General features: G+C 38.8%; 1 protein-coding gene across 1 annotated transcript in view; it reads right to left on the bottom strand.

The window, feature by feature from the left end:
- The window catches only part of SORT1 (sortilin 1), a 69,066-nt gene extending 50,445 nt beyond the window's left edge, over window positions 1-18,621 (bottom strand). Inside the window, exon 1 of the mRNA XM_070745130.1 lies at window positions 18,287-18,621. Coding sequence (XP_070601231.1) covers window positions 18,287-18,505 — 219 coding nt within the window. The 5' untranslated portion in view covers window positions 18,506-18,621. The remainder of the gene's footprint in view (window positions 1-18,286) is intronic.
- Window positions 18,622-19,164: the final 543 nt, after the last annotated feature.

Here is a 19,164-nt window from a genome sequence, read left to right as displayed (position 1 = left end):
ACAAATCTAATTAATAATAATAATAAAATAATAATAATAATAATAATAATAATAATAATAATAATAATAAACATTTGTTTTGAACATTTACACATTTAATTCCACTGACAATTAAACATGGCACTGATTTCTGTTTATACTCATTTTCTTCCTATATATATTTCTGAATCTTAAAATCAAGGTCATCTTCCTTTGAAGCAAGTTTGGGTAGTTCACAACTTACATGCACAATTCCTGTTAAGCAAGACAGCTGCTAAGTTAATTTTGCTCTGTTTTATGACATTTCTTAGCAAAGTTGTTAAGTGAATGACTGTTAAGTGTGCCTGTCTTTGTTTGAGAGAAGATCGCAAAAGCCGATCTCAGGACACTGCTACAATTATAAATACAGGCCAGTTGCCAAACATCCGAATTTTGATCATATGACATGGCGATGCTGCAATAGTCATAAGTGTGAAAAACAGTCATATGTCACTTATTAAGTTCAAGCAGTCACTAAATGAATGGCTGTAAATCGAGGACCACCTGTAGAGTAAAATAATCTCAATGTGCTGAAATGTTTTTGCAACTTTACAGTGAAATTCATTTTAAGAAATTGCAATACTGTATACAGATCACAGGCATTGTGTACAAGATACAATGTTTATATTTTTTGAGTCTGTAGCATTGGATATGTTAAGAATACACAAAATAAATTATATGTTCAACATAAATTATGTTTTCTCATCACCATTAATTTTTTCAAAGCAATTTTATTAGTCGCCCAACTCCAACGGACTCTATAAATATGCAAAATACTTATCCATTTCAATACAAGTCCCAAATAAGACATCCCTTGATAAACCCAATTGGGCTTTTGAGTGCATCGCAATAAGGCCAAGTACTCATTTCAGGGTTCAAAAAAAATATAAGACAGGGTCTTATTTTCAGGGGAACAGAGTAGCTCAGAAAGAAGGTAAGAATTCATCTATTTAGTTTCTGGTGAAAATCATAATTTAATGCAAGCTTTGTGTTTATACTCAAACTGCAAAAACCTAGTTAAGCATTTACTGTTAATTTAATTAAATGTACATTAGAATTTGCAATATACTGCATACTAACAGTTATGGATTGCATAATGAGTAGAATTACACGACAAATACTTTTTAGAGAAAGTTGGAAAATTCCTAATGATGTTGAATTTCAAATGCCTAGTTCTTCAAATTTCTTCAGATATTTGGTTCCCTGTTGCAACAACTGCAGTTTTCTGATGCATTCCACAATCCAATTAAAATGTTGATTTTAACTGAATCTATTAGGAAAATCCCCTTGCCATGTGAGTTTGCAGACACAAGAGTATTCTACATTTATATTCATTTATTAAAACTGGATATAGGTTACAGACTTGCACTGAGATTATAGGCAGTAACATTTCTGCCATGCCAGAATTGATGATATTTGTGGATTTAGTTTTGCTGGGTTTTATGGTATTTTATTGAAGGTGCTGCAGGATAACTTTTAAAGAACCTTTTAATATCCATAAAGATGCTTTAAGTTAGAGGATTGAGGAGTTCTCAAAATTAAGATGGTGGAAGAATGATTGCATACCATTCTCTGGAAGAAGAAAAAGAAGGGCAGTTTGCAAAATTATTATAGCACTAGTGCTGGCCTTTAGGCTTATATACTGCTTCAAAGGGCTTTACAGCCCTCTCTAAGTGGTTTACAGAGTCAGCATATTGTCCCCAACAATCCAGGTCCTCTATAAATACACAAGGAACAGGAAGAGTTAAACAGAACACAAACAGAAAATGAAAAACAGAGCTTCAGCTCTAAAATAGTTAAATAAACATATCCAACAAGTTCATGTGAACAGCTCTTCAAAGTTGAAAGAGGGGTTGAGCTGCCTATTGCAGCAGAGCTCTTCTCAAGCCTGTGCTATTCAACATACAGTGGTACCTCTACTTAAGAACTTAATTCGTTCCGTGACCAGGTTCTTAAGTAGAAAAGTTTGTAAGTAGAAGCAATTTTTCCCATAGGAATCAATGTAAAAGCAAATAATGTGTGCAAACCCATTAGGAAAGAAATAAAAGTTCAGAATTTGGGTGGGAGGGGGAGGAGGAAGAAGAGGAGGAGGACAGTTGCTGCCGAAGGAAGAAGGTGATGTGAGGGGAATAAAAAAAATCCAAAACTTTAAGGCTTTTTTTTTTTTTAAAAAGAGGGACTCTAAGGCGTCGAGGAGGAGCACGTGCCTCCCATACACCCAGCACAAGGCTGCCTCCCATACACTGCGCCAGAGAGAGAAGCCCAGGGGAAATGGCAGGAAACTGGACGGGCCTTCATGCCACTCTCAAATTTCCTGGAAAAGTTTTCCGGGCTTGGGTTCTTAAGTAGAAAATGGTTCTTAAGAAGAGGCAAAAAAATCTCGATCACCTGGTTCTTATCTAGAAAAGTTCTTAAGTAGAGGCGTTCTTAGGTAGAGGTACCACTGTATTTCTAAATTAGAGAATGGGTTAAAATTGGGTTTACCAAACTTCTTGACAACACAAAGATAAGGAAGGATAGCAAACATATTGTAGAACGGCATCGTGACAACAGGCATAAGCTAGCAAAATTAATTTCAATACAACAAACATAATAATTTGGGTAGGAAAACTTTAAAAGATATGCACCCAGAATGGGAGAATGCCACACAGCAATACATGAGAAAATGATTGGAATAGCTTGAGGAAGCACAAGCTGAGCACAAGCCAAGAATATGATGCATACGCAGAAAAGCTCAAAACAATCCTAGCCTGCATTCCCCAGAAGGAATGGGTTAAGATCAACAGAACCACCCCTACTTTTCTCCTCTCTATTTGGCATTGTTCAGATTACATCTAGAATATGGTACATTGCCAAGTTCTTAGCGCTGTAGCTTATGAAGGACATTGACAAATATATTCATGGAATGAAAATGAGATATTTGTTTAGATTTTTGCAAGCGTACTTGAGCACTTTGTCAATATTTTGTTTTATGTGTTTTGAAAAATAAATAAAATAATTAAAACCCAGAAGGAACAGTTGGAAATGTTGGCTTTGTTTCGCCTGGCAAAAATATAATGTGGGGAGTCTCTGAAACATGTGAAGAATCCTCATGTAGAAAACAAGACAGACTTGAGCAGCATTGCTCTAGTCTAGAACATATGACAGTCAGTTTACATTGCAAGAATAGAGAGTTCAATTGAACACCATAATGATAAGAGTTGGCCAACAACAGAAACCACTAGCTTGGGAGGTGGGTAGATTCTCCTTCTCTAGAAGTATTCGAACAGAAGCTGACTAGTCATTTGCTGTACAGTTAGGTCTTCAATATATGCCATACCATTAGTCTAGCCATTTTTCAACAAATTGAATTTCACATCATCATTATTTTTAATCATTAGTATTAATAATCATTTGCTCATACTGTCAATTCGCTGCTCAAGTAAAAAATGCATTAGTCATTTCTATAAATATCTGTGGAACATTAATAATGTTTACTCTTTATGCTGAAGTATTTTTGAACTAATTTCTTCACTGCTTCCAAACATAACATGTACCACAAGATCTTTTTCTGTCCCTAAATCTGGTACTGCATTTGTGTTATTTGACCATAATACGAATCCCAGCGACCGATAAGGTCCCACAGAGTTGGCCTTCTCCGGATCCCGTCGACCAAACAATGTCGTTTGGCGGGCCCCAGGGGAAGAGCCTTCTCTGTGGCAGCCCCGGCCCTCTGGAATCAACTCCCCCCAGAGATTAGAACTGCCCCCACACTCCTTGTCTTTCATAAATTACTCAAGACCCATCTATACCGCCAGGCATGGGGGAGTTGAGACACCTTTCCCCCAGGCTTTTTTATATTTGGGTATGTATATGTTGTTTGCTTTTTAAAATATGATAGGGTTTTATGTGCTTTTTAATATTAGATTTGTTTTTGCTGGAATATTGTTTTTATTATTGTTGTGAGCCGCCCCAAGTCTTCGGAGAGGGGCGGCATACAAATCTAATAAATTGAATTGAAATTGAATTGAATGATGTAGTTATATGCATAGTAGATCCAATGCATAGCAGATCCAATAATATCTAGCCAAAGCTGATTTAAGACTTTCATATTTGCTTGGAATTAAATTGCTTTTTAATCATGTTATCATCACACAGCTGCAAGGACAGCAATCCTTCTTTATGCAACTCTGAAAGATTTTCTACTACTACATAGAGGGCATAGTTTAACGCCCCTGTTTCTCATTTCTTCCACGAATGCCCAAAATTAATCAAACAATAATGCTTTAATCGATCCAACATTAATATAAACCATGCAATATGATACACGGCAGCACAAATATTAGCACAAAACTGCATACAGCATCTACATCTGCATCTTATAGCTATGAAAACTCTGCACCTGCATCACTGCTACCTTAGGAATAATATGAAGAGTTACATGAGAGGCTGCCAAGCTGAAATGCAGCAGTAATAATATGTTAGCTGGGGAACAGCTGGGGAAATTCAAATCTTCAATAAAACAAGCATTCAAAATCCAGATTGTTTACTTGAGATTCCTCACTATTAATAACTCATTTAGCATTCAAGAGTGAAAAGCATAGCGTAGCACTTTATTTTGCCAGAATTGCTATAAAGTTCACAAATTAGTGTCATTAGCACTTCAGTGTCACAATCTTCCTGGAAGACTACAGTAAATAGCAGGATCACAGCATTTGCCTAGGTCTTGACTTAAGGCAGTTCAATTACCATTGAATCATTCAGATGGCACTGCCAGAACGTATTTGACATCTGGAGAACTGTAATTTATAAGTTCTGATTATGTTTAACATCCACAATTATGCAGGAGGGATAGCGCAAAGTGAAAGGAATGCACTTATGGCAGTGTCATAACCACCTATTTAACCACACATGAGATTACTGTGAGGCAGGATGTAGTTTTCCCAGTGCCCAAAGCATTACAATAAATCTGCAAGATTGCTAGACCAACCTTTTCCTGAAGTCTTCCATCCGAACAAACAATACAGGTAGAACTGCCAATATTTCAAGTGAGGTGATTCATCTCAAAAGGAGCATACTGAATATGATCCTAACACTAGTAAGAGTGAGCAGAGTTCACAATTTACAATACAAAATTCGAAGGGGATGAGAAATTGGGAGTATCAGTATTAATTATGCTTTCTGCAATTTCACTTCAGGAAGACTGAAAATAATTGTGAGAGTTAGTTCTCTCCCGGTCTAAGAAAGGCAACTAGGATCTGATCTATTGCCAAAACAAGAGAAATCTGGAACATGGGTGCTCTGACTACAAGAAAAAAAGAGGTTCTGCCTTTACACAACTCGGTGCAATAAACACTGACTTTGCTATAAGTAAAACTTACTATTGATGACTTATCAGAATTCTTCCAAAATAGCTTCCCATTAGGGCCAGAATGGAAACAGCAAGGAACACATATCAAAGGGGAAATTATGAGTAATTTAATTCCAACATTGTGGCAGTCAAGAAATAACCTAACAGAAAAATAGGGAAACAACCTCTTCGCAATCACTTATTTCCAGGAGTATTTCTAAAGCCTCGGGAACCAATGATATAACTACCAAAATATAGTAGTGCAATGCAATATGTATTTTGTAGAGAGGAAAGATTGTAAGGCTTACATGCTTATTTTGTATTAAATCCCTGAAACTTCCTTCCCTATCAAAATGGGAGGAGGCTTTGAAATTGAACTTTATTCCCTTTCAGTGTGTACTTTCTGAAATACAGTATCTATTTCAGCCCTCACCTGCAGGCTGGTAGGACTGCAGGGAGAAGGGTCTTCTCTATGACTGCTCCAACTCTTTGGAACCAGCTACCTCCCGAGATCCAGACTATCCCCACCCTACTAGCCTTCCAAAAAGCAGTAAATACCTGGCTTTTCTGGCAGGCCTGGGGTCGCTGATCAGATGGCATGCCATCGGGATCTGGCCATTAAAAACATGCATGTTTTTTAAACTGTTTTAATTGTTGGTTTTAAATTGTTTTGAACTGTTTTTAGGGGTGTTTATATTACATTTCATGTATATTTGGTTGTTAACCACCCAGAGTTCTTTGGGAGTTGGGCGGCATAAAAAATAGATAAAATAAATCAATAAAATAAATATAGTTGTTCTTATCATCTTCCATAGCAAAGTAAATAAAAACACAGTATCTAACCATTCAAACCTTTCTTGTCCTAGAGAAAGGGCAGGGAAAGTTTAGTACTCCTAGAAATTTTTTCAAACCCTGAAAAACTGGTTTCACCAAGTTACTGAGCCAGAAATCATGCACTGCCCTCCTTACTAAAAGTTATATCAGGATGACCTCAGATTAAAGGAAGGATTTAATTTTTTTTTTCAGACGTGGTTGCCTACACGTCTAAATATAAAGAACTACATACATCCACATTAGCATTGTAATTCATTCTTCTCAATAGTATATCTATTGCAAACAATATCACCACATATAATGTTATAATTCATTGGTGCAGAAATGATTCCCAACTAACCTGACATCTCACAGCAAGCTACAACAAAAACATAACAGCAGTAATAAAAAAATATGTAAAATGATAAAATAGTAAAGAAGGCACTGCTAAAAAGAATTTCCAATTTTGAGAGGATTTATTAATAAGAAACAAAGAATGGCCTCTCCTGAGACTTCCAGAAGCCAGAACAGTCACAAAAGTATCTTTTTAGATACTTTTTTTTGTTTATAAGACAAAAACGAACACATTGCATACCACATTTACTTACTTCTGTAGTTTCTAAGTTAGCTAAATAATAAATTACTTATTGTTTAACCTTGTTGTTCTGCTCAGGTCAATATGACCTAAGATTAAATTTGAGACCTGTAGATAATTTGTCATGCGGATCTCAAACTTGTGATTAATTGACTTTTCCTCATTTGAGTGGTTCTTACTATGAGTGTGGGTTTTTTTCCTTTTGTTTTCTTTTTGCTACACGCTGAGTTACATTTCATTACACCTGGAAGAGTACAAGAATATAGTAAATGCAAACACAAAAGCAAGGTTAAATAAAACAATGACATTTGGTTATTTCTCCTGTTTTAATTTTTTTATTTATTGTCTTGGGAACTGTGGAGACCCAGAAAAATTCTTATGAAAGTGATACTGGACTCTGGCATTTTGTATCACCATGCCCATTTCTCAAGGGATATTTTTTTTTTGCCAATAAAAAATATAAAGACAAATTAGTGATAAATAGGGAAGAGATCGCCATAACATTTGGGGGAAAAAATGAATATTTTAAATAGTTTCAAGAGTTTATATTAATAATAAGACAGTAATTGATACCCACATACTGTACACATTTGGGAAATTCTTTTTGAAATGCACCATTTTCATGGAATTGCCTATGATTTAGAAAAAAATATTCTTTTAAAACAGTCCGCCATAGCTGGTTAATGAAAGACACCAGGAAAATGCAAGAAAAATATTCAGATGAAAATAAATTAACTCCCTCTTCCACTTAACAAATAGAAAAATTCAATTTCAACAGGTCAATGATGTGGTTCTTATTTCCTCTGCCGCGATGGATCTTAGAAGACACTGGCCAAATCAGGAAGACAAATTTTGATGATAAATTATGAGTTAGTGTAGCACTGCCAAATATAAATGCCCAACAAATAGAGCCATGCTGCATTATGAATCAATGAATACCATTTCATGCAATTTCATGCAATCAAGCCCAGCAACCAAGTCCAGTTGGATAGTTTTCATATCCAGGTTAACTGTGTCCTGCCCTCACTGTTGAAGTGGTAATAATAATAATAATTTATTAGATTTGTATGGTAGGTGGTGCAGGCAACAATGTAGAATGTAGCCATCCCATGCCCAACAGGCAGTTTCCCCACATTTTCTCTGTTATTGGTGCAACACCCATTGCTGCCAGACTATATCACTGCTAAGATGATCAAGAAGGAAAATGCCTAATGACCAAGGGAGCAATGGAATGGGCACTCAGGACTTTTGATGGTTGGCCAGCATTCAGTGCCATATAGTGCTATTGGGCAGACCATCCTTCACACACTTTTGATTTTAGGCATACAGTAGCAAGCCTGTGAACACCTTCCACCACAGTCGTGTTGTTTGCACCAGATCTTCACTGCTGTCCTGGGTGGTAACAATGCTTGGCTTGTCTCGAGATATTTTATCACTTTGAGAAAGGCAGAATATATCAAAGTGATGTTTTACAATGTTAATTACCATAGTAAGAGGATTAATGGGTATTATTATAACCTAAGTTGAATTTGAACAATATAAACATACTTAAATTGATCATGTATTTAAAGATTAGAATATTTTCCAGAAAATATAAATAATTTTGAATTGCGTTCAGATGATGCTTTATCGTTTCTTGAAACTAAAATTGTAATCTTGTATGCCCTTAAGTTCGAAGAAACATGTGTAGCCTTCATACATTTATCATTATTTAAAGTAACGCAACTATACAAAATATATGTGACATTGTTACTTGAATATATGAATATTATATACAAGTAGCTCTCTGGTAGATGCAAGGTCTAAATGTCATATCCCAAATTATCTTAGTGTCTCCCTAAATTTGGTTTAGCTCTTATTCAGAAACTTAACGTTTCATACCCTAGTCAGAAGAATAGCTCCAATATCCTTGCATATGTGAAGGTTCCCAAGATACAGAATGTGGCTTAGCGTCATGTATAATCTTGTATTAAAACAAATGAAATAAATCTGATACTGAGTTTAAATTTAATTCAGAAAATAGAAACCTTTTATCAACTATACTGTAATTCTGGACATAGACTTAAACTATATCTGAAGTTTGAGTTTAGCATAAGATTTTTTTTAAAAATTCTCACTTGTTATAATAACTACAGACACTATCAGATTGAACCAAATTTGCTATTAATTGTGATATGATTACTCATATATTGGTTGCCTTTTCTAATTATTGATAACAATAGTTTTAAAGTAGTGCATTGATATAAGATGACCTTTAAATATAATACTGTAATTAATTTAAAAATTCTTATTTAATTTTACACAGCTTGTAATTTGTTTTCTATTTTTTATTTTTTTAATCTTTTTACTTGGCTGCACTTTTAAATATCTGTTTATATTTAGAAGAAGAGTCCTAGTTAGCTGATACAATGGGTGTGAGATATCAGCATGAGATCCAGATATAATTTTAACTATTTACTTTTTAGATGTGCAAAAAAGTCTGTAAGAACATTGTGAAAGCCATTGTTAGCTTTGTAGTCTCCAACAGACACTGTCTATTCTATTATAGATGACAACAATCGAACAGACACTACAAGCAAACAATTATACATTCTTTCACGTGCTGAGACATCCAAGCTTTTGTGAGGCTCTTTTATCACATAAGCTTTGCATTGAAACAGATGAAAAATATCCTTGTGTAAGCTGAAGGCAAAGGGCCGGCGAGCAAAGTATCCAAGTATTTCACAGTTCAGTGACAGATGGAATTAAACCAAGATGTCAATTCCTTTCCATTCCATCAAAAATAAATAGCTTTTAGAAGCTTATCATAAATGTAAACTGAATATCTGAGATACATCACATAACAAGAAATTATTTCAAACTTCCAAAGCTTTACTGAAAGTGGACACTTTAATACCAATGAAATTTTAGGGCAAACAGGGCAAAAGCAGGAATAGATGAAAGGAGGAGATAAAAGAGGGCAGATGTAGATCTCCAAATATTAAACTCAGATTTCCCATCAGTATGGATAATTTATTTATTTATTTATTCAATTTTTATGCCACCCTTCTACTTAGACTCAGGGCGGCTTACAACATGTTAGCAATAGCACTTTTTAACAGAGCTAGGCTATTGCCCCCACAATCTGGGTCCTCATTTTACCCATTTCGGAAGGATGGAAGGCTGAGTCAACCTTGAGCCGGTGATGAGATTTGAACCCCTGACCTTCAGATCTACAGTCAGCTTCAGTGACCTGCAGTACAGCACTCTACCTGCTGCGCCACCCGGGCTCATAATGGTAAGAGATGATGAGAATTGCAATCTAATACAGGCAGATCGGATAGACTACTTCAAATCAATCTCTACTACTGGTGACCACTCAACAAAGCTTTATTGGCTTTCTTTCTTTCTTTCTTTCTTTCTTTCTTTCTTTCTTTCTTTATTTATTTATTTATTTATTTATTTATTATTAATTGGACTTGTATGCCGCTCCTCTCCAAGGACTTGGGGCAGCTCACAACATATCAAAAAATAATATACAATGAAACATCTGAAATCCAATTAATATAAATAACTAATCTAAAAACCATTCTAAAAATCATTCATTCCTATTCAGACAACAAACATACAACATACTCATTGGACAGAGGCTAGGGTCTAATGACCCCAAGCCTGGTGGCATAAATGTTTTCAGATTCTTGCAAAAAGCAAGGAGGGTGGGGGCAGTACGAATCTCTGGGGAGATCTGATTCCAGAGGGCTGGGGCTTCCACAGAGAAGGCTCTTCCCCTAGGCCCCACCAAACGACATTGTCTAGTTCAGTGTTTCCCAACCTTGGCAACTCGAACATATTTGGACTTCAACTCCCAGAATTCTGGGAGTTGAAGTCCAGATATCTTCAAGTTGTCAAGGTTGGGAAACACTGGTCTAGTTGATGGGATCTGGAGAAGGCCGACTTTTTGGGACCTAACTGGATCCTGGGATTCATGCGGCAGAAGACGGTACCATAAATAATCTGGTCCGATGCCATGTAGGTCTTTATAGGTCATAACCAACACTTTGAATCATGTCTGGAAACCAATTGGCAACCAATGCAGTCTGCGGAGTGCTGAAGAAACATGGGCATACCTTCGGAGGCCCGTGACTGCTCACGTGCCTGCATTTTGCACAATTTGTAGTTTCCCAACACTCTGCAAAGGTATGGTTGTGGTTTGCAGCTCTTTTCTTTCAGAATGTTTTTCAACTTCTCAGACAAGGCTTATAATACTAAGATTTCTTAACAGACTCTTGTTTAATATTGACCAGGTGTGATCCAGCTAAAATTTTCTAACAGCAGGCAAACCTTGCTTTACATTATCTTCATATTAGGAAAAATATTTGTAGTACCAGCAACACACATTTTAATGGATAGTTAGATATTTTGAATAAAGCCACCTAATCCAGGAAAATGGGAAAAGAAACTTTAAACAAGTTGGTAATTAACTGTAACATAATTCCCATACTATGAAACCTATGCCACAAATAGCCTAAAGAAAACATACTATCTGCAGGCCCATTATCTTACCAGTTGGTCAAGTTTTCCCTTTCTATTAAGGCCAGATCTCCTCCGCCTTAGCCAGAAAGCGTATGAAATTAATGTTTCATCTGATTTCCTACTTTGAACTCTCTAAAAAAATAACTAGAAAAAGCCAGATCTTGGGGGAAGGGAGGCAACCTTCAATTTATGATTCTGGCAAATGAATGCACAAACATACAAATTGAGATATGATACTCTCAATAGATATATAAACATTGATTGGTTAAAAAACACAAATTAAAAATAATATAGTTTATGGAGAAGAGGGGGAAGAAAGGTGAAAAAGCAAAATGTCATCGAATTATACATAAGGACACAGATTCCCTGATACTGGATACTCTTTTTTCACACATTTCAATATATGTATGTACATATGTAAGTACATATGTATGTATATTTATCCAATGGACATAATTATATGATTTTTCTGAATTGTAAATAATTTTTTTCAGTAAGTATTTAGCTGCAGGTGGATTAATAAGTATTCAAAAACTGAAAGTTTTGCAATACATAAACTGCAAAATTTAATTTTAAATTTAAACATTGCAGAAGATAATTAGGACAGATAAGATTTCAGGTTTACTAAATATAGCATTTTTGTAATACAGGGGTCGACAAAGTTGTTCAGAATCTAGGAGCCAGCCAAAAAATTTAGGAGCCAGAATTTTTTTTAAGCAAACTTGGTTTTTTGCCGAGTCTCCACCTGACATCGCTTTCACCCCCTCCCCCCCAGCGCAGGCCTGGCTCCGCCGAGCCGGCTCTGCTGTACTCCCGTCGGGATCCGAGGGGAGACCGTTAGTCAGAAACCGAAACAGAGAAGAAGGAAAGGGAGACCGGGCCGGGGACGCGGGGGAGGGGGGGAGGGGGGAGGAGGGGTTACTGGTCGGAAGTCACCGCGCACGCGGCCGGAGGAGGAATGAACAAAACCTCACGCCGGGAGGGGAGGGGCTTCCGCTTCTCTCCGAAGGCGGGTGAGCGGCCAAGATCGGAGCGTCTGTGTGCGGTGGGGGGGAGTGAAGGGGTTCGAGTAGGAGGCGGAATGGAGGCAAGGGGGGGAGGGAGAGACGCACGCAAGCGCAGGGGACGCTGGGAAAGCAGCTCGCTCCGAGGTTGATGGGCGGAGCTACGGAAGCCAAGATGTACCATTTCTGGGCGTAAACACAAGGCGGGAAAAATATACTGTATACCAGTGATTTTCAACCTTTTTTGAGCCGCGGCACACTTTTTATATTTACAAAATCCTGGGGCACACCACCAACCAAAATGACACAAATCTAATAAATAAATAAATAAATAAATAAATAAATAAATAAATAAATAAATAAATAAATACATACATACATACATACATACATACATACATAAATAACCCCCTCATATATACAATCCCATGTAACATCCCCTTATAAATACAGTCAATCATCAATCATCCCTCCTGAAATTTATACCACTGTCTCATTTATGGGTACTTCTCCTGTCTTTCCCCCTTTTCTCTCTCATGTTTCTCATTTCTCTCTCTTCCTCCCTTTTTCCCTCATTCCTTCTCCCTCTCACTTCTCCTCTTTTTCCATCCCTGTCTCTCTCCCCCCCTTATGTGTGTGTATGTATACACACTCCAACCATTTCCAAAACCAGTTGAGGGCTGGGTTTTTTTTCTCTTTTATCCTTTTCAAAAACAGGTGTGGGCTGGGGGGGGGGGGTTTCTTATTATTTGGATGCTTTTTACCATATGCTTCAAGAATCACCTCTCTCTCTCTCTCTTTTGTTTCTCTCTCCTCTCATTCTCTGCCTCAATCATTTTATCATTTCTCCTTTTTTCTCCCCTTTTTGTTCTCATTTCTCTCACTCTCCTTTCCTCTCCCTATCTGTCTTGCTTTCTCTCTCTCTTGCTATCTTTTTCTCTCTCTTGTTCTCTTATTTTCTCTCTCTCTCTCTTGTTCTCTCTCTCTCTCATGCTTTCTCTCTCTTGTTCTTTCTCTCTCTGTTGCTCTCTCTCTTATTTTCTCTCTCTCTCTCTTTCCTTTCTCTCATTCCCTCTTTCTCTCTATCCTTTCTATCTCTCACTCTTTCCTTCTCTCCCTCCCTTTCTCTCTCTTTCCATTCCCTCTTTCTCTCTATCCTTTCTATCTCTCACTCTTTCCTTCTCCCCCTCTCTTTCTCTCTCTTTCCTTTCTCTCATTCCCTTTCTCTCTATCCTTTCTATCTCTCACTTTTTCTTTCTCTCCCTCCCTTTCTCTCTCTTTCCTTTCTCTCATTCCATCTTTGTCTCCTGGGGCTGACTGCGCCTGCCCTGCACCCCCCACCACGGAGGGAAAGCATTTGGCATCGGCACCGCCAAACCCCCCCCCCCTCCACAAGCAGCAAAAGCCTCTGCGACTGAGCCGGAAGGCAAACGGTGCACCCCGCCGCTTAGGCTTTTGCTGCTCCTGGGGGGGGGAGGATTTTCTCCTCCCCGCCCCCCCGGCAGCCAAACGTCGCTGGTGCAGGAAAGCAGCGTGTTAAAAGGCGCGCTGCTTTCACGGAAAACAAACCCGGCTTTCCTGGCAACGGAGGATGACAAGCAGGAAGAAGCGGGGTGGAGCAACGCCAGGCTCAAGCAGGCAGCTTCCGCGCGTTTCTTTCAGCGGAAGAGGAGGAGAGGGAGCGGATCGGGTGGGCGGAGGCAGCGCCTTCTACTGCCGGCGCCTCCCCGCCCCCGCCCCCCCCCAGGCAGGCAGGGGAATGGGAACTGCGCGCCCATGGAAAAGGGCACGCAGGGAGGTATTTTGGGGTGTGCGGGTAGCGGCGGCGGGCAATAGCCGGGGGGCGGCTTCTGCAAGTGGGAGCTCCAGGGCTGAAGCCTCAGCCCTGGAGCTCCCACTTGCAGGAGCCACCTCGCGGCACACCTGGCCATGTCTCGCACCGGTTGAAAAACACTGCTGTATACACATACAGTACAGCAGGCAACATTTTCTAGGCGCCAGACAACATTTTCTAGGCGCCACTGGCGACCAGGCGCCTGGGTTTGTCGAACCTTGTTGTAATATTTTAAGAATATTTCATTAACTCATTAGAATTATTTCTGCTGCTATATATTGCTTCTCTAACTGTGTACACTAGTGTTATTAGAAGTACATATACAAATGCATCCCAACTGTTACCTAACATAGTTGAAGTTGTACTTGTCCTAACTAACTTCCCATAGTAAACTATGATGAACTTTCCCTTTGATATAATCATCATATATATTAAACACAGCTGCAGATTTTCCCTATAAAAGTGTTTAAGCACTAATATGTACATTCCTTTCAAAATCCAGTAAATTACCATATTGGCTCTAAAGCAGTTATGACAAAGCACATTAAGGCAATTTATAATCAGATAAATCAATACCAATACTATGTATCATATATTTAATGATAATAATACACCATATGTTACACAAAATACAAAAGCAGCACAATCTCTACTGAGAAAGAATACAATAAACAGCATGTCAGAAGAACATTATTTTTTAGAACCAGATTCAACTTAGCCTATCTGCATTTAACAGAGCTTTCAGTCTTACATGTGCACAAAACTGATAAAGTCTTGAATTTAGTAAAATACCAGCTGAGAACTTGTAGTAATCTCTGGCAAAACAACTCTTTCTATTTTGTCATATATAACAGTAATAGCAGTACTGCCATATGGACAGTAAATAATAAATGTAACAGTAATCAGGAATGGGAACAGTAATTTGTTCAAGGTAGATACATACTGTACTTAGGAAACACTCAATTCAGAGGATTTTCACTATTCTTTTCATTTCAGAATTTTATTTTAAAAGCAAGCGACAATGTAATTCCAAAAATAACACAACAGAAATTAAAACTACCACCACAGAAAAGAGCTTTTCCAGAATACTGACAGATGGAGAAAAGGTTTAGCATGCAAACTGTTATTCTTTCTTTTCTCAAGAACTATTTTTGGACTTTGTTATGTACATTTAGAAATAATAAAAGGTTATCACTAAGTGCCTTTCATAAATCAGAAATAAAATGTAGGCGGACTTTGGGATTTTCTGTTTTAAGCAAAGCAAACACAAACAAGGAAACAGGAATGGAGAATGTGAATGCATGGATTCAAGTTATCTAACATTAAGATCCCCCAAGAAAGTCATCAAGTTAGATTATATTATACACATCACAAGTCTCAAAGTCACAAGATACTGGGAATAAATGACGAATTGAATTAGCAATCTGCTTCAAAAGAAGAAAAACAGGCCTACCAAAGAAAAGTAGAAAAAAATAGGAAGCAAATATTTACTGTAGGTAAGTTTTTAAAAAAATGAGAATTCATCTAGAAATTGTTTTAAAAAGAGGAAACGTAACAAAACCATACTAAATAAAAGTAAGGAAAACAGAAGATATTTAACTAGATAAGGTTTAAAAAAATGAGGAAATGTCTGAGTTATCAACTGAAACAAAACTAAACTTTCCTTGAGGTTTTCAAATTTTCCTTACTTGAGACCAATATTGGCACATTTGAGTGTTCAGTATTTGATACATGTGACTCATTCCATTTCAATCATATGTTACAAATGCCTAACAGTGCTGCTTGACATATATAAAAAATTAGAATAGTCTTAAATCTTTTGCATTCAGGAACAGGATAACCAGATCCTATTCTCAGGCTTTCAACAGTTTACTTTCTGTCAAGGGACATTCCCATGTCCAACTGTCAGATTATCTTGACAGAACAATTTTTCTCCCCTAAGGGAGCGCCTACCAAATGCATTGAACCTTCACATTTCCAGATAGCATCAGGACAAGAGGGCATTGAGGAAGACTGGTATACAATCATCTAAGATTTAATCGAATAACTGATGACTCTTTGCTCCATAGAAATTGACTTTTTACTTTAATCAAGCTAGTAATTTCTAGCCCTGCTATCGTATTGCACAAATGCTAATTTCAGAATCAGTATGCATTACTTTTAACACCCAAAGCAGAGACTGGTTAAGGATTTAGTATGTTCTAAAGCAGTGGTCACCAACTAGTGGTCCATGTGAAAATTTTGATGGTCCGCAGAAAAATTATTTGCTTTTTTTTATATTGCACTAAATACTATTTATCTTTTTAAAAAATCCATATTAGTGGTCCACAGGATTTAAAATTATGAATCGAGTGGTCCCTGAAATGGGGAGAGGTTGACTGTAGATAATCTAAGGTTAAAGTTTTTTGGGTTTGGGGAAGAAACCACAGAGTCAGGTAATACATTCCAGGTATTGATCACTCTATTGCTGAAGTTGTATTTTCTGCAGTCAAGTTTGGAGCTGTTTACATTTAGTTTGAATCTATTATGTGCTCCTGTATTGCTGTGGTTGAAGGTGAAGTAGTCATTAACAGGAAGGACATTTTGGTATATGATTTTATAATCTACACTTAGATCAGATCAGAGGCGACATAGTTGTAAATTGTCTAATCCCAGTATTTCAAGTCTGGTGGAATAAGGTATTTTGTTGTGAGTGGAGGAGTGAAGGACTCTTCTTGTGAAATATTTCTGGACTCTCTCGGTTGTATTAATATCTGATATGCAATGAGGGTTCCAGACAGGTGAGTTGTATTCCAGAATTGGTCTAACAAATGTTTTATAAGCTCTGGTTAGCAGTATAATATTGCCAGAGAAGAAGCTAGGAAAGAATTAGATTAAGAACTCTTAGTGCCTTTTTGGCAATGTTGTTACAGTGGGTTCTAGCACTTAGGTCGTTGGCTATGATTACTCCAAGATCTTTGATGGAGATCAACCCTAGTCTTTAGCTCAGGAGGGTTAGAGGGAAAAAGGAAGAACAGCACTTTATGCCTAAACTCCCTCTAAACTAATCTACCGGATCTTTCAGCTCCCTTGTCATCTGAAAGGCGTGGCTGTCTTACCACCTTATGCATCACAGTTCACCTCTACACCCAAACACAACACTAGGTTGTCATGTTGCCCAACAACAGAAGAAAACAATAGGCTTCGCAGTGGTTCTCAACCTGGGAGTTTGGACCCCTTTGGGGGTCGAACGATCATTTCACAGGGGTCGCCTAAGACCATGGGAGAAGACAAATTTCCCATGGTGTTAGGAACTAAAGCTTCTATTCTGGCACCTTGCAACGTATTTTTACAATCCTACCAATCAGGAGTTTACAGTGGTGGTGTCCCTCTGACCTTCCTGCCAATCAACTTAAAGCTCTGTTGGGAGAATTGGCGCTAGACTTATGGTTGGGGGTCACCACAGAATGAGAAGTTGTATTAAGGGGTCAGGCCATTAGAAAGGTTGAGAAACCTACTGGATCAGCTCCCTTATCATCTGAAAAGTGTGGCTGTCTTATGCACCTAACACACCACAGTCCCCCTCTACACCTAAACACCACACTAAGGTGTCATGTTGCCCAATGACAAAAGAAAACACAATCATTGAAGTATATATATGAAATTATTTTGCTAATGGAAAAAAGCATGTACTAATTTATATACTTGAGACAAATCATAGTCTAGTCTAGTGTATAATTAATACAATATAAATATAGTGACTATAATGCTAATATCTGTATATACAGTACAGTGCTATTATTAATTTAATTTAATTTACTTTGACCTTGTTCTGTACTTATTTTTTTAAGTGGAAAATTAATAAAAAATATTTAAAAGGACAAAAAGAAAACAATCGGCTCGAGTGTCCTGCTACAGTCCAAGGGCGAAAACCAAGGAAGCTCATCCAGCTGTTGGTTCCAAAAACTAAAGGGGGGGAAGCACTCTGCCCATGTTCAGAGGACCCACTTCAAAGGCACCCAAAGCGACCCTCGCCTGTTGCAAGAGCGATCGCGCTCGATTCTCTCGCTCGCTCCAGCGGGAAGTTCGGGTTTTTTTTCCCAAAGTCAAAGCCCGCCGCTTTGCATTGCGAGCCTCGCCGGTACCCATCCGTGCCCCCCCCCCATAAAACCCGGTCGGGAAGGCCCCTCCCTACTTCTCACCTTGTGAGTGTTGTTGTCAAGCACCGCCTTGCCGAACCCCTCGTCTTTCGGGCCGCATCCAGGCTCCGGCTCAGCCCCGCCGCGTACCCCCCGCCGGACCCGCAGCGCCTTCGCCCCGGAGCGGATCTCTCGGCCGTGCAACGGAGCTGCCAGAAGCAGCAGCAACTGCAGCAGCACCAGCAGCCCTACGCGCACCGGGGACGCCGACGACAACAACATCTCTCCCTCTCTCTCTCTCCGGCGGTTCCCAATCGCCAAACTCCACTCCGCGCTCGGAGAAACTGGTTCACCTGCCGGCCGAGCCACGGATGCCTCATTGGGCTGCGCCGATACAGGTATTGAGAAAAGCCATTGGCTGCCGCGCATGTCAATCTGCGCGGGCTTTCAACCGCCGACCAACCTCTTTTTTTCCCTCATTCGCTCAGCTGTCCCCGTTTCTGTTTTTTAAGCGGCTGGCTGAGCTGTCAATCTAGGCGCGGCGGCCGCTTTGTTCCACCGGCCATTGGCTGCTCGTATTACCGGCCTCCTCCCTTTAAATGTTCCGGCTGGTCAATATCACCCCACTTTGAAGAGCGCTTCGCTCATTGGCCGGTTTCCTTCTTTCACATTTGCTGTGTAATTTAAGGCTTTACTCCTGTTGCTAGGAGGCGAAGCGGACAAGTTTTGTTTTTGTCCCCCCCCCCCCTTTTTTTTAAGGATAGCGATTAAGAGGCGGCTTTTCGTCCATTGTGCGCGGTCGGAAGGAATGGGAGGACGGGGCGCTCTCTCCCATCCAGCGTTTTCATCTCATTGGCGAAGTAGAGTTTTAAAGCTGGCCAAGATAGGAATCCGAATCAGAACAGAGATGGAAGGGACCTTGGAAGGTCTTCTAGTCCAGC

The sequence above is a fragment of the Erythrolamprus reginae genome, chromosome 3 (assembly GCF_031021105.1).
Source record: "Erythrolamprus reginae isolate rEryReg1 chromosome 3, rEryReg1.hap1, whole genome shotgun sequence".
In the NCBI taxonomy this organism is placed as follows: domain Eukaryota; kingdom Metazoa; phylum Chordata; class Lepidosauria; order Squamata; family Dipsadidae; genus Erythrolamprus; species Erythrolamprus reginae.
The sequence above is the reverse complement of the archived record's forward strand: the minus strand, read 5'-3'. Positions and strand labels throughout refer to the sequence as shown.